Source organism: Actinia tenebrosa, unplaced genomic scaffold (assembly GCF_029948245.1).
Source record: "Actinia tenebrosa isolate PJP-AT-01 unplaced genomic scaffold, QUT_ActTen_1.0 PGA_scaffold12__29_contigs__length_12842862, whole genome shotgun sequence".
Taxonomy (NCBI): Eukaryota; Metazoa; Cnidaria; class Anthozoa; order Actiniaria; family Actiniidae; genus Actinia; species Actinia tenebrosa.
This window is the reverse complement of record NW_028292572.1, coordinates 696,159-712,484: the sequence shown is the minus strand read 5'-3', so window position 1 is coordinate 712,484 and position 16,326 is coordinate 696,159. Positions and strand designations below refer to the sequence as shown.

The 16,326-nt window shown below is 35.0% G+C and overlaps 2 protein-coding genes across 2 annotated transcripts; one reads left to right on the top strand and one right to left on the bottom strand.

The window, feature by feature from the left end:
* The first annotated feature begins 418 nt into the window (after positions 1-418).
* On the top strand, positions 419-10,754 carry LOC116308478 (chymotrypsinogen A). Its single transcript, XM_089028424.1, has 7 exons — positions 419-579; positions 3,320-3,442; positions 7,884-7,970; positions 8,113-8,160; positions 8,501-8,920; positions 9,266-9,467; positions 10,068-10,754. Exons 1-7 carry the CDS (start codon positions 498-500, stop codon positions 10,210-10,212), a joined length of 1,107 nt encoding a protein of 368 aa, XP_088884550.1. The 5' UTR covers positions 419-497; the 3' UTR covers positions 10,213-10,754.
* Positions 10,755-12,987: 2,233 nt separating this feature from the next.
* On the bottom strand, positions 12,988-15,290 carry LOC148911899 (uncharacterized). Its single transcript, XM_089028346.1, has 2 exons — positions 15,264-15,290; positions 12,988-13,656 (listed from the first exon to the last, which is right to left on the bottom strand). Exons 1-2 carry the CDS (start codon positions 15,288-15,290, stop codon positions 13,036-13,038), a joined length of 648 nt encoding a protein of 215 aa, XP_088884472.1. The 3' UTR covers positions 12,988-13,035.
* Between the last annotated feature and the right edge of the window lie 1,036 nt (positions 15,291-16,326).

The following is a 16,326-nucleotide window of genomic DNA, read 5'->3' as shown; positions in this document are numbered from 1 at the left end:
TATCGTAACCACTCCCCAACCCATCTCCTTTAGATATATAAATATGGAAGATACACGCTCTTTACTATAGATAGATAAATAGATTTAAAAATAATCATCATTACTTAACAATCAAAATAAAATAATACAATAAATTATTGAAAAAAGACAAAGCCTTGCGCACGTTAATGTCTATTGTAACCACTCCCCAACCCATCTCCTTTCGATATATAAGTATGGGAGATACACGCTCTTTGCTATGGATAGATATTTTATTTTTCCTACAGATCAGTTGCTCATAACATTTGAATATATTACGTACGTAGCAGATGCGCGAGTCTTTCTAAATGGGCATACCAGGTGAGTATTCAATTAAGATAGACATGACATGCTTCCTGATTGGTTAAAATAGACACGTGGCGACCAAAATGAGGAAGCAAATAAACGCAGAGGAAATGGGTTTATCGATGTTTGAATTACAAGGGGACTTGACTCTTCAAGACTGACGGAAGCTTACGATGGCTTTTCGCCTTTTGTTTCTTTGCCTGTTTTTCCAAGTTGTTTCTGGGGAAATACGGTTTGGAAGAGAATTCGAGGACGGTAAGAATAGGACAATAGTTTAAATATGCTTAGTTTATCAATCTCAAGTCGTATTGAAGGTTCATTAGTTAATTCTGTTTGTCGCAACATTTTGAGCGAATAGTGGCTTATCTGAACAGCAACGTTTTGAAATTTTAGAGTCGCGAGCATGCTCTAGAAATATTAATATTCAATAAAAAGTATTACTAATATTCAAAACAAACTAATATGTTTGCTTGCTAGCTAGATAATGTTTATGAATAATCATTAATCGACCATCCATATGCTCGAAAGGGCTCTGGATCGATCTTTGAAGGGAATATAATTTGAATCTACTTGAGAATTCACAAGCACAACACACGAAAGATTTCAAAGGGAAATGAGAAAATGAATGCTTCTATCAATTCTCTTTTTGGTCATTTTTACGATTTTTTCTTTTTTCTTCTTCTTCCTCTTAATTTTTTTTTTTTTTTTTTTTTTTTTTTTTTTTTTTTTTTTTTTTTTTTTTTTTTTTTTTTTTTTTTTTTTTTTTTTTTTTTTTTTTTTTTTTTTTTTTTTTTTTTTTTTTTTTTTTTTTTTTTTTTTTTTTTTTTTTTTGATGGCCTTAACCATCTGTCACCTTGTTAAGCCACTGGTCAATTACCTTCTCGTGTTTAGTTCTTAGAGGAAGCGTTTATTTGAATAAATTATCATAACCATGTCTGACAGACGCTCGCTCTCAAAAGATCAACACGCAACTTTCGACATTCTGAATGAGTGATCAAGCACCTGATAGTTCTTGCGTCGAGGCTCCTGTAAAACAACATGTGATTCTTTTGTTTCCCCGGAGCCTCAACTCGAATTGTTTTTGTGTTTGATCACTAAACCAGAATATACGATTGGTCTTTTGAAAGCGAGCGTGATAATTCATTCAAGCAAGGTATTCATTACCCGCATCTAACGGAAAACCACACCTATTCAAAAAGGGTTGCCTGTAGAAATATTGCATAAAACGAATAACCTAAACAAAAAGTGATACCGGAAAATGATTTTTTTTTATTTTTATTTTATGCATATAACCATCAATGAAATATCTGCTTTTCTCTATTACTAAAATGTGACATCTTCACAAATAAAGATATCGTATAATATTTTTTACATGTGAAGATAACCCCATTGGTAAGAATTGAAGATCTTCATTATCTTCTAAATTATTTATGAAAGCTCAGTGCGATGTATTCGGGCAATATTATTATTCTCTTATCAGGGATTCATCCATCAGTATGATAAAAAGGTAAATTATACACGTGAAAAGATGAAAAAACTTACCAAGCTCATTATTGCAGGATATTGAAGTTGAGACTTAAATATTTGTCATAATAGGCGAGGATGAATCCTATAGGTGTTTTATTATATCGAACAAATAATTTTTGCAATAAAAAGACTAGTATAGTGCAATAACTAGTTTTTTAGCAATCCAATAGTTTGCTGCCCAATATCGCAAAATAATGGATCGCCACGTGACTAAAATACGGAGATGTCATTGGAGGATTATTTGCGAGGTATGATAAACTGAACATATTGGTTAGGCCTGTTTTAAAGTAATTTCGCTTCATTAAGCCTGTTTTTTTATTTATAGCTACGACTAACTCTCTTATAGAAGATTGAATATTAACTTTTTTTATATACTGTTTGTTTTCCAAATATTTTGTTTCTAGCATAATTTATTTTTATTTTCTTTCTTACTCTTATTTTATTTTAATTTATTTTAATTCTTTTTTTATATTTGCTTTTTTAATTCTTATTTTTTGGATTAAATATCCCTTAAATATCCTTGCTTGAGAGAATGAGATACAGATAATTTTTTATGCTTTATTTATTTATTTTTTACTTATTTATTTATTCATTTTGTATTTATTTATTTATTTTGTCAAAGTGAGGGCACAGCCACCGAACTCACAGATCAATCGGGAAATTAACTCGTTATAGATTTGGGCGAAAACAGCGGATTACCCAGAGAAAAAAACCTTTCAAGGAAAAGGAAGAGACTAGCCGAGAGACTTAACAAAGTCTTAATTTCTATTCCGTAAATATACCGAAAGGCGAGATGTAGATTTTGTTTCCAACACCAGCTGTTCTGTAGACTGACAAAATTTGCAGATACTGTTTCCTATTTAAGACCACATTTTCCTGTTTTCTTTTCAAGTTAGCCGATTGTCTGGATATCAAGAATCCTCTTCGGATTCGCTTTCTTATTCAAATGTTTTAACTCCTTTTATCGCAAAAGAATGGTAGCAAAGGGACTAGCAAAGGTCATGAAGCGTCAAAAATAAAAGTTCTTCTTTCACCTCCGATTCCTACGGGTCTGATCGCGGTTTGGAATGCTGCGCCATATGTGAATAGAGCTTATTTAATGTTTTGTTTACTAGATTTTTTACGTGTTGTTCTCTACCTTGACACGAGGATTTTTCTTTGGGTTTTCTAATTTTCCTCCCCCCGTAAAACACTACATGTGAGATGACATCGAGAAACAGTAAGGAAAATTGAGAAAACTCTAGTTTCGCATTCGAAGCATACTGTTGTTTAAGAAGACCACAGTCTTATTTGCACAAGCTGAGCCTTGTTTATAAGTCAGCTATCCACAGATACCATTCTGTACATCCTATTTTACCCTGGTCATAATGTTATCCTATTCCAAACCTTATGGAAATATGACATTTTTTGCTTATCAAAGGGAAAACATTAAATACACCGTGACTAATATACTGTTGCATAAAAATAGAGGTATGCGGTGATCGCATATGGAACGCAAGATGCGCTCGTATGAAGAATCAAGGACATTGTGACAATCATGAAACAACCGACGAGATGAAAATGAACTGTGCGTGGACGTGTGGATACTGTGGTAAGTACTTCCTACTCGGGCTTCCTGTGGATGACCGAGGTAGAAAAGCGAACCGGCATTAAGCCAATTTTCATGAAAATTAAAGCCTTTGTTTCTACCGTTAAAACTTATTCTGAATCGCTTGAACGTGGGGTTAGTCGGCCAAAAATGTTATTGGAAGTACAAACCTTAATATCTCCAAGATGCTTCACTCTAATTATACAAACATATGTTATCATTATATTTCTAATTCACTTAATGTAGAATCAGTACTCAAATATTGAGTTATGTGTCATATGTGTCATCACGAGGGGAAATGGGGGAATATTTCTTCCCTTTCAGACACATAGGATTTCTTTTTTCTTTTGTGGCTCTCTTCTTCTTTATTTCGATTGCGACTACAAAAAAGTGCTTCAGAAGAGCAACTAAGAACAATTAGGAACAACTATGAACGACTAACCACTAAATTCTGTGCTGCATGCACTTAAATAGTACACCTTTTGCTGTTCATTAACAGAAAATGTACATTCATTTGTGCCAATAGACGTATCAATAACGTGTAATGTACTTTCATCAACACCACAAGTAACATCATTAGCGCGGATCAACTTTCAATAACGACAATTGAATATGCGTGTACATTCATAGGCATCAATGGACAATCAATAGCGCGTTCGTACATTCATATGCGCGGAATGTATTTTCTTGTGCGCGAAATTCAACTTCAATAACACCAAATGACAAACAATTGCATTTATGGACAATCATTTACCCAATAAATGTTCTTTTTTAATTTTAGCCTTCAATTTCTTCGCCATTTATACATCGTGGCAAATACGTTTGCATATATCTGAACCACTGACCACATTTAGCGATAGTGATAGTTGCCTCATTTCTCTGGAACCCTTCCATTAGCAACTGCGTTCTGTAGAGACCTAGAGCAATCCCTTGTCGTCTTGCCTAGGCCCGATCGTTCGTATGTTGTTGGATTTCTGGACGGCTGATGTCGGCTTTGATTGCTGCTTTAAGTGAGCTAATTGCTATTCTCCTATGCAGCCGATATTATGGAGGCAGTTTCCTGAGTTTTTTATATGTTTTATTAGTTTGTTCATTTGAATCATGCAAATGTTTGTCGAACCACGCTATAGAATATAACGTTGACCCTCATGATTGTCCAAGCGCGTTATAGATTGTCAATGATTATGCTAATAGCACTAATGAATTTTCACTTTTGGGTAAATGATTGTCCATAAATGCAATTGTTTGTCATTTGGTGTTATTAGACCTTTTGCATATAAGACATGTGTCCCGTGTCCCGAAATGTCTCACTTATACCCTGTCATTGTTATTCAGGCACGTGGAAATGAGTATATTCCTCTTACTAGCGGTCTTCATGTCGGCTCTAATGTTCCATTTCTGCCATAATTTTGCTTCAGTTTATACCCACGCTGAAAAATATGTGTTTTGTATTTCGTGTTTCATTTATCAGAAACAATCATTAAAAACAATATGGACTACTTCAACGATACTGCGGCCATTGTGTTAAGGGGAACTCGTAAAAGACTGTTTTTACAGTTATGGAGTCGATTAGCATTCAATAGATCTTTCCCTAACACAAAATGGTTTCAAGTCGAGGCTGGCCTTGATAAAGAAAAGAATCAAGGACCGCCTCCATTTCAAGCGAATTGGGGAAAGGTTTATTCATCGCGAGAGACGTTTTTGGGATATGAATTTGCAAGATGAATGTGAAATGATACCCAAATACCATTTACAACCTGCATTTTTGTGATAAGGCGATCACCTTCAATCGCAATGCATTATGGGGTGTCCAGGGGCAAAGCATGAAACAAAAAGGTCGGATGCCTGTTATAAAGAAAGTTTTGTGTATTTGTAAGTGCCTCCACTTCATTGTTGTTAATTTGTCTCTTCATTTACCATTAATTTGTGTTGAATGGAATGCTAATGGTCGCCAATACTATAAAAAATCTTATGGTATTTATATTGTTATTTACATTTTATCTAGCTCGAGCTAATTTGTAAAAATCCTTACGAAAAGTTTTACGGATATGATGGAAATACTCTACTAGATCTTTGTTTTAAACATTGATGTCTTCGTAACAAAATATCAAAATTTCTTTTGCTTTTAATTTTTCTTACGCAATACATGCACGATTTTAGCTTCCTTTATGGTGCAGTTTCATTTAAACTATACTCGACTAAGTGTCTTTTATACGCCAACCGTATCTATAAAATATCGTTCGAAAAGAAATCTTAAAAATAGAAAAACGAAAAAACAAATGAAACATGTATAAAGGTATCAGTAGACCTTTATCAATAGACCAGTGGTTTCAATAAACAGACTAGTCGTGAAACCAGCCTAAGTATGTAGATGACCAGGAGTTTAAGCTACCAAATGGAATAGTATTCCAAAATTTTACCGAGAGGAAATAGAAACTAGTAAGGTCTACTGATACCTTATTCAGAATCTGAAAGATTTTGCCACTTAGCGACAGCTTACTTATGGGCGTCGCGGCTGATTTGACGCTGTCCATCATGCCTGGAAGCATGTCCAGGACGCTATCAATCTTCGACTTTTTGGTGTCCTTCTTGTACTGGAAAGTTTGAGTGACCACAGTCACCATTGTTATTTATTTATCAAAGATATGCCACCACCGTTTCCTTTTTTTCTTTGGTCAAATTCCAGTGATTGTTCTGACATTATACTAAATTCTGAATTATAAACAATACCCGGTTTTTTCCTTTGAAATTTTTAGCATGGCTTCAGTGTTTCATAGCATTGTTAGTCGTTCAGGGTTTGGCTCGTGATGAATATCCACTTGACGTCCTGGATTGTATGGGTGTCTTTTGTTCCGAAATGAACGGTGGCAGAGATTATTACAGTGTCCTTATAAACTCGCCACGAATACTGAATTTTGGTATCTAACCGGGGAAACTATAGAAACATTTGAAGAAATCGTGATAAGGATAAGAATACCGATACTGAACTTACAACGTCGTAATGCTGCTGCTCGAGTGCGAATTCAACGCCTTACTATACGAAATAGAAGACGAAGATTTCTAATGAATTAACATTATTGAAACTTTCGTTGTGACAAGGAATAAAAACGAATCCAATCAATCAGTCGCCAACTCATCACTATTCTTCCTCCATTCATTCGTCCATTAAAACAAAACAAAAGAAGAATATTCCCTCCCACCTCACCCAATTAAAAGAACCGTTAATTTGCATAGTAAGATTGCTCATCAACAATGGCATGTATTCATAGGGTGATAATGATGCTTTTAGAACCCTCATTATCTTATCACGGTGCTTGATAAGTGGGACGTCTTGGTACAACGGACACGTGTCTTATATGCAAAAGGTCTATTGAAGTTGAATTTCGCGTACAAGAAAATACATTCCGCGCATATGAATGTACGAATGCGCTATTGATTGTCCATTGATGCCTATGAATGTACACGCATATTCAATTGTCGTTATTGAAAGTTGATCCGCGCTAATGATGTTACTTGTGGTGTTGATGAAAGTACATTACACGTTATTGATACGTCTATTGGCACAAATGAATGTACATTTTCTGTTAATGAACAGCAAAAGGTGTAGTGATAATATTAATGAGATGACATCAAGCAGAAGCTTTACTGATATCTCTTACAATCATTTCTATTGGCTAGCTATAAGTAAGCATATTTATGAGCTAGTTCCCAATTCCCTAAGAGGAATAGGCCATTTCACGGATCCCGTTACTCAACCTCAGCCTCGTCAGCGTGTAATATATTCTTTAGAAATTGCCTACAACCTGTGAAATTTCTAAGTGTTTCAATTGTTCGTTGATGTGTAAATTCCTTTCATTACTGCGGACTGTAGTCAAATTCTAAAGAATAATTACACGCTGACGAGGCTGAGGTTGAACTATCCTAAAACTACAACATTTATATTACATGAAATAGTTTAGCAACTTAACAGTTACTAGATTACATAGTTACCTAGCAGGTACTAAGATAAAATTTAACAATTAATCAAAATTAACAGAGATTTCTCTCCTACAAGGTGGGTGGGGTTATCAGTCGATTACTGACAGCGCTCAGTTACATAAGATTCAGCAAGACTGGGATAAGCACCTCCCAATCGTTACTTGAAAATAACTAAAATTAATCTTACAAACATTATTGCTAATTATTTGGTTGTTTTTCCTATGCTCCCTTTTCGGCCATTTAATCGGCGAGATGTCATTTCACAGACTCTCTGGCGTTCACTGAGCCACGAATGGTTTTTTTCTCGTATGCATGATTGGTTTCGATAATTACCTTTCATCAATAGGCAATTAAATACAACCAACATGGCCGGCATGCTTTTATCTCTTGATCTTTTGCGAATTTTACAAATTATCGCAATCTTTTTGATTAATATTCAATTGATTGATGATACTTAAATTTCTAGATGCCGAGAAAGGTTCTGACGACAAGCTTATTGAAGAAACAGAGCAGGAGCAGGAGCAGGAGCAGGAGCAGGAGCAGCAAAATAAGGGTATTCTTCTAGATGCCATTCCTTTTTGAAACTTCAAATGGATTTTTTATTGCACCGAGTGCCATTTCCACATTAGTGTAGCACAGCTACTTTCTCTTGTTCAGCCCACAAATTTGTTTTTTTCTGTTTTTATCTTCTGCAGAGGAAGAAACCAAAGGAAATACTGTTCCAAGTTCACAAACAAACGCTCGTAAGTTTCTCCTCTGCAAAATCTTACATGCTAAATTCCGATTTCATCTGCGAGGCACCCGAGTTTGCAGTTTAAATATATCAGCCCAGGTCTACCTTGGTACAAATTCAATGTTCTCCAAACAGCATAGCCTTGACATGACAAGATATTGCAGAAGTAGATCTTGATTTTACTTTTCCGCAACGTTGCTAGTAATGTTTACGTTAAAACGTAACATTACAGTGGCGTCTTTACGTGGAGCAATGCAAGTTTGTTTGAGCTTCACTGGTCATTTGATAGAATCATGTCGACGTCCTTTTGGAAAGCTTCTTTCACTAAATATTTTTCATCGTTTCCATAGCAACATGTGGTCGTTCAATTGTTGCTTCTTCCCGCGTCATCGCCGGCACAGATGCATCACTAGGGGAGTGGCCATGGCAGGCCTGGTTACACATTAAAGAGACTGGTTTTACCTGCGGAGGTTCGCTCATTGCACCGAGATGGGTACTGACCGCTGCTCATTGTATACTAGAACCCGAGCCCGCGATGTACCGTGTGTATTTAGGTGACGTCAAACATAATAAAAAGGAGGGTTCGGAGCAGATTTTTGAGGTTGATAAGATAATTGTACATGAGAATTATGACAAACCTGTTCCTATAAACAACGATGTCACTTTGCTCAAACTGTCAAAACCAGCCAGGATCAACGCATTGGTGAACACGGTTTGTCTGCCGAGTCCTCATGAAATGGTACCACTTAAGACCAAGTGCTATATCACAGGTGAGTTAGCATTAAACTGTTCCCTGTTTTAACAGGGTAGCACTTCATATTCAATAGCTAACAAACCGCTTCTCACCCTCATTCCATGATCGAGTTGGAATTTCAGAAATTAATTTTTGAGAAAAGAGGAAAACTCTCAAAGCACAGAAGGGGACAAACAAGTAACTTTGTCAACATGATGGCGGGTCTCAGTCACAGAACTTACCTTTTATTGTATAAAACAGATTGCAAGATACTGCAATTTTTTTTCGATTGTGATGTAAGATTTTTTGTCTATTAAGTAAACTAGACCGATAAGCAGGGCTATTTTTATTCCGTTGTTGATTGGTTGCTTACCTTTTGTAGGTTGGGGTATGACGTCACACCCAGGTAACTCCAGCACAGTCCTCCAACAAGCCCCCATGCCAGTAGCGCCCAGTACTCTATGCCAAACCGGCGTTCTTAACGAAGCGCACGTCATAACTCCCGGTATGCTCTGCGCCGGCGATAAAGGAAAAACAAAGATCAGCGGTTGCTTTGGTGACAGCGGAGGCCCGTTCGTGTGCAGGTAAGATTTGTAAAACTCTATTTAACAATTATTATTAAATATCGGGGAATATTTACATCGACAAACGAGCGTGCGCTTGCGCGTTATATTCAATTTTACTAGGTGAGTATAGCAACATAAGACGTAAATTGTGACCAATGAGCGCGCCGCCGGATTTAATATATTCACTAGTGTAAAAATACTAAATGTTATTATTCTATGTTTGTAATCGTAATTGTAAGTGTCTTTTCTCATTCGCCATACCAAGGTGGTAAATACCGCTGTGTTTTACGACTAAAGACTCATCAGCAGAGGCTCAGTTTCGCTTAAGAGCAAATCATTTGCAAAAGAATGTGTAGCTTGAATAATACCAATGTCTTGAAATCCCACGGACTTTAATTGATATAAGTGAATAGCTGACTTACAAACGAGGATGAACCTGTGTGGTTGAGTACGTGGTCTTCAAAAGCAGCTGTATGCAATCTACCGATTGCGAAACTGGTGTATTGCGAATGTGACTCTGAATGTGACCATGTATCCTGGCGCAATTTTGAAATCTTCAACGATTTGGGAAAATATGAGATGCATATTGATACTAACCAGTTGGTCTTCATGTCATAGGAATGCCATTGGTCAGTGGGTACAGCAGGGCGTGGTAAGCTGGGGTGGACCTTCGTGTAACTCGTCCAATCACTTCACCATATTTGCACGTGTCAGCATGTATAGGGACTGGATCGAGAAAACTATTCAAGAAAACCAAAAATAAACTGGAACAATCCTATGTTAAAAGACCATAAAAACTAATCTAATATAATGATATTTAGACTAGTATCATGTTTCTGCGACCCAAGCAGCTTCAGATGCCAGTTTTCTTGTATTTTTGCTACCGCCAATCAAATTTACTTTCACAGGACGATTAATTATTTAAGGCAGGGGCTTAGAAAGGAAAACAGAAAAAATGCATTTTTCTACGATCCCCATTAGAATAACCAGAATTTTTTCGCGACCGGCCCCTGTATGCTTCTAGCATTTTAACGTACTCCTTATGAATAACTCATCAAGGACCCCATCTTCTCACCCAGTCCCCTCTTCCTTTCCGATAAATGATGAATAGTGATGATGATGATAATGATGATGATGATGATATAAAATCAAAAACGCAGACGTCTAGACTTGTGGCAGTCACAGAGACATGAAAACGTAAAAAATTAAAACTTGTTTGAAACAATAAAACATATCTATGGTTTGGTCGATGAGAGAAACTGTAGCTTACTTTAAAGTACAGACATTAAACGTTTAAAAAATTCAGCCTATTTTTTCACATTTTACCGCCATTATCGTTGAAGTGCGACCCTCGAAGTTTGACTTCTAGTTCTATCTATATTAGAATGCCATGAATATTTGATTAAAAATTGCTCTTACATTCATTTGCAGCACTTAAATAAACCCTCAGAACCGTAAAAAGTACTCGAGATATCGTTCACTTGTACTCGTCCGCCAATATTGGATTTCGAGAAGCTCTTATGTAACGTGACTGCAATGTTTACATCGAAGCAGAAAACAATAGAAACGTGACGTGTACCGCTCTCCAGATCTGGAGCGAATCCCGGACTGATTACATATGATTACCTATACTTACGCATGATTGCCTGTTCTTACGTATGATTACCCGTACTTATGTATGATTACCTGTGATTACCTGTCGTTACCTGTGATTACCTCTGATTACTTCTGATTACCTGTGATTACCTGTCGTTACCTCTGATTACCTCTGATTACCTGTCCTTAGCTGTGATTATCTGGCTTAGTGCAGTTTTCGTATGACTGTGAAAAATTCACGGCACGAACACGGCCATGACACGGCAAGGGATACGCCAGACCAATCACATTGCACGAGAATTTACTCTCCATCCAATCAAATACCCGAGACACGGCATAAACACGGCGCGGACTCGGTCACGCTAAGGTCACGGCAATGCCAGACCAATCACATTGCGCGTGAAAAAATCAGCCAATTTTAATGTTGATTTTAAAAAATTCTAGAAAGCATCACGGTCACGGCACCTCACGCTTACGGCACTGAGCTTTTCACAGTCATACGAAAACTGCACTAGTGATACAGCATGACAACAAGTTAGAAAAGCAAAAATGTATATATGACCCAAACCCAAACGAAAGTACTGCTCGATCAAATCATTTCGTGTAACGGTATCCATTCATGTTGTTAGTGTAAATGGATGGGCCGGCTTGGACAGAATGCGAGGGTTTCTATATATATACACATATTTCTATATTTTTTATGTTTCGAAAATTCATTGTAAAGCGTTATAGAGTGTAATATATAACGCTACGAAAATTCATCAAATTATTATTATTATTATTATTATTATCATTATTATTAGTATATGTAATAGGACTCCATGCTGTCCAATTAAGAAATAATTTGACGAGGAAAATTCCGACGAGGACTGACAAAATTGGATGAGGCCGTAGGCCGAGTCCAATTTGGCAGTCAGAGGAATTTTTCGAGTCTAATTATTTCTTGATTAGGGAGCATTAAATCCCATTACCTATTAATTATATAGCTGCCTAATTAATCCCATATCAACAAGACCTGTCCAATTAAGAAAATAATTGGACAGTTACCTATATGGGATTAATGAGAAGCTGTATAATTATTATTATTATCATTATTTTTTTTATTTTTTTATATTATTATCATTATTATCATTATCATTATTATTATCTTTATTTACAATTTGCTTCAATTTTGCTTACAAAATCCTTAGTTTACCGAGTCCAATCCATGGGACTTGGGAAAACAAGAATATATTTACAATACGAGGTGGAATTGAAATAAAAAATAAAATAAATCAATTTAAAGGGAAAAAAGAAATCAAGAATCAAGTAACCATGAGAGTTTTTCTAATGATGTGTGCAGTTCCAAGGAGAGCAATGTTCTGTACTTCTGTGATAGAGATGTCCCCTTTTAAATGGTTGACATATTGTTCTAGTCCTTTGTGAATTAAACCCAGTCCTCCAATGACAATAGGTATGGTTTTTGTTTCCATACCCCACATTTTTTAAATTTCTATTTCTAGATATTTGTACTATGAGAGTTTTTCTATTTGTTTTAGGGGCACATTTCGCTTTGCTGGGATTGACACGCCTATCAAGGAAATCTCGGTTTTTATTATTATTATTATTATCATCATTATTATTATTATTATTATTATTACTACTACTACTACTACTACTACTACTACTACTACTACTATTATTATTATTATTATTATTATTAATATTATTATTATTATTATGTGCAGTACTAAAACGTATAGATGCAAAAATCTATGACCTGTATAGGGCGCACAGCGTAAACTATACAGTCTAAAAGGAAACTAACTACAATAAATTTAAATAGATGTCCCTATAAAATCATTGTCTTTAAAATGGTTCGGGGAAAAAAAAAAAAATATATATATATATATATACAATCAGCTACAATAAATTTCTTACAACAAAAAAAAACCCTCTATATTCTATAAATCTGTAACAGTATCCTAAGATCATAAAAAAAAGTTCAAGCTTATATAAAAGTTGCTTTAAATGTTCGTGCTATATGGAGCGAGTAAGAGATGATGGCTTTCTGCATCTTCTCCAAAACACACTTTGATCGGGCACCAACAAGCTTCTTCATAGTTTGCTCTAGCTTCTTTGACCATCCTCCCAATACATCAATTATGATATTGCATTGCTGTACCTTGTAACCAGGGTGCTGTTGTTTTAACTCCAAGAGTAGTGCACCGTAGTTGATTGCCTTCTCCTCAACTTTCTTTTCACGATTCTCAATCCAGGGACAGCTCATTTCTACTGCCCAGACTTGCTTTGCCTTGTGGTCCACGAATCGTACAACCACCCTATTGGCTTTGACGTAGGTGTGTTCAGCATACACCGGTACAGCCCGGAAAGCTTTAGCATCATCCGACTCATAGATAGGTTTTGGAGTCACAGGTGAGTACCAAGGGGGAACACTTTCCACTAATTTAAGATCTTTGCACTTCTCAAAGAATAATATCTTCAGAGCAGCATTGTGTCGGTCCAAGTACTTTGATTGAGCCAGTGTAGAACATCCTGACAGAACGTGTGGAAGGGTCTCTGCTTCTTTATCGCACAGCCTACAACTTACATCTCCCTGGGTTGTTTTGGTCTTGTATTAATTATTATCATTATCATCATCATCATCATCATCATCACTATTATTATTATCATCATCATCATCATCATCATCATCATCATCATTATTATTATTATTATTATTATTATTATTATTATTATTATTATTACCAAGAACCGCTTATGTAAAATACTATGTACTTATTGACTGAGTTAGGTCGGTCCGTACGGGAAAATATTGTGCTCGGTCCGTACGGCATCACCTCGAGCCAAATATTTTCCCGTAAGGCCAACCTAACTCAGTCAATAAGCATTTTATCATATGACCCTCACGAAAAGAAAAATAATAAAATAAAAGAAAGAAAGAAATGGTAAATAAAAGCTAAAAAAGAGAAAGCGCCGGATTCGAGGATTCTCCGGATTCCCTTCCAGGGCCCCGTAGGAAAGTTAATAAAAAGTTTTAGATTTACGTTCACGGCAAACGTGAAACGTCAGTTGACCAGTAAAAAATTCTTTTAAATTACTGAAAAAGAATTGCAAAAAAGTCCAAGTAGTAGAAAAACAAAAACGTATTTGCGCTTGGTGAGAAGGTTTGTAAAAGGTAAAGTAAAATACACGAAAACTATGAAAACGTGGTCACGTTTGCCGTTTGCGGGGAGAAAAAAAAGTCAATCTAAAACTCTCTAATATCCGCCAATTCTCGCCGCAAGGACAGAGGCAAAATCTTGAGGGAAAAAAGCCTAGACTTATTAAATTGTATTTATGTAGATAATGTAGGAAAAGTGTATGGTTGAATAAAATGTAAAGGAAAAAGAAAAGAAAATATGAAAGAAAGGAATAAGTGATGGAAGCGAAAAAATAAAGAAATACAAATACAAAAATAAATAATAAACTGTAAGAATGGATAAAAAAAGAACGATTGAATGAGATGTAATTGAAAAAAGAAAATAAAAAAGATAGAAGAAAATAATGGATAAATAAATCAAAACAAATAAATACAAAGAGAAAGAATAAGCTGGTAAAGAGGATGAAAGAAAGAATGAATGATTGAATGAAAAACAAGGAAAAAATGGAAAATGTTAATTTATTACCACACATCGCAACAGTAAACTATAAATTACAAAAGTAACTCTTGAAATGTGGAGGATGCAAACGATAAACTCTATGGGTTAAATAAAGATTTTGCAGCCTTTACATATTTACAATAGAGAAAGAAAGGAAGAAAGAAAGAAAGACAGACAGACAGACAGAAGAAAGAAAGAAAGAAAGAAAGAAAGAAAGAAAGAAAGAAAATTACTTTCAAAACAAACAAAAGCTTGTCCAAGTTACATTAGTATTGGCTTTAAAAAACTGCTTGGTCTAATTGAACATTATATGCTCCACATCTGCCTACGTTTTTAAAAACAAATATATATTGCAATAATTAAAGTGTTGAGACTGTGGAATCCATTTAAAGCCGTAAGTTTGGTAATATGACAGCGCGCTCTGTTCTTTGGCATTTTATAGAAGCGGAAAAAATGTTTTCTTAATAGCTTATTAGATGAGCAAAAGATTATTCAGAAGCAGGTTTTTTCTTAATATTTGGAATAAGAAATTAAATAATTATGTCATGAACAAGTTGTATTTTGAAACAATATTGACCTTTAGCTTTGTAGCTTTAATAATCATGCTCGTGAATAGTGCAACGAGACTTTTTTTTTCATCTCAAAAGCGTACCACAACATATTTTTTTGAATACGTAGAAAAACTCTCATGGCAAGAGAGAACAACTCATTAATTAAACAAGCTCATCTCACTTACGGTTCCGTCAACCAATTGCAAGATTTACAGTAATAATTATATTCGAAACTTAATGATTAGTGCTAAGAACACATAAAATTAGTAAATAGCCAAAATATGCAATCGAATTTGATTGGTTCTTCTTACTGGCCAATGAAACTTAGACTCAAATCATTTGTCAATAGGGTAAAATTCCATGAATGTCGAATTTTAAGAGCCAAAGCGCCTTAATCTAAAGGAGGATTGCCAAAATAAAGTTTATTTTTATCTTATTCGGATGATATTAATAACTTAGATGTCCAATCGTGACCAGCGAATGTCAAAACACCTTTTTACTTTACAAAAAAATGACATAAATTCGAGTGTTTTGCACACACACACACACAAATTCAAAATTGCGAAGAGTTTTGAAGCTGAAACAACCGTTTTGAAGAAAACTTCTCAATAAAAACGAATAGCTATTAATTAGCAAAATAAAAATTGTAAAAAATATAATAATAATGACATTCATTTTTTGAAATTTCTAACATTATGATTTTATCTTTGGAAAGCGAAAAATTACTTTAAGTAAAAAAAATAAAAAATAGAGCCCCAAAATTTAAGACCGATGACTAAGCGGCGATATTCATTAAACATCAGTTTAAATTTCATTTTTGGGAAGCGAAAATAGCTAAGGTAAGAAAAATAAAAAAGACTCAAAAATTTAGGGCAATAATTAAGCGGCAATATTCATTAAACATTTGACATTTTATATATCTTTGGGAAGAAAAAATAGCTTAGGTTACAAATTAGAAATATAAAAATATAAAAAGAAGGAAAAAAAGATGAAAAATTGACGATAATCAACTTAACGTAAACATTCTATATATCCTTCGTTTTAGCCAGCTTTAGGTGAAAGAAAAGTTTATTCTCATCTATTAACTGA

Coding starts and splice junctions, on each gene's coding strand:
- LOC116308478 (XM_089028424.1), top strand. CDS start 498: ATGGCTTTTCGCCTTTTGTTTCTTTGCCTGTTTTTCCAAGTTGTTTCT. Junction 580..3,319: donor TGGAAGAGAATTCGAGGACG/GTAAGAATAGGA, acceptor GCATAAAAATAG/AGGTATGCGGTGATCGCATA. Junction 3,443..7,883: donor GTGGACGTGTGGATACTGTG/GTAAGTACTTCC, acceptor TTAAATTTCTAG/ATGCCGAGAAAGGTTCTGAC.
- LOC148911899 (XM_089028346.1), bottom strand. CDS start 15,290: ATGATTATTAAAGCTACAAAGCTAAAG. Junction 13,657..15,263: donor TTAAAGCTACAAAGCTAAAG/GTCAATATTGTT, acceptor AATTAATACAAG/ACCAAAACAACCCAGGGAGA.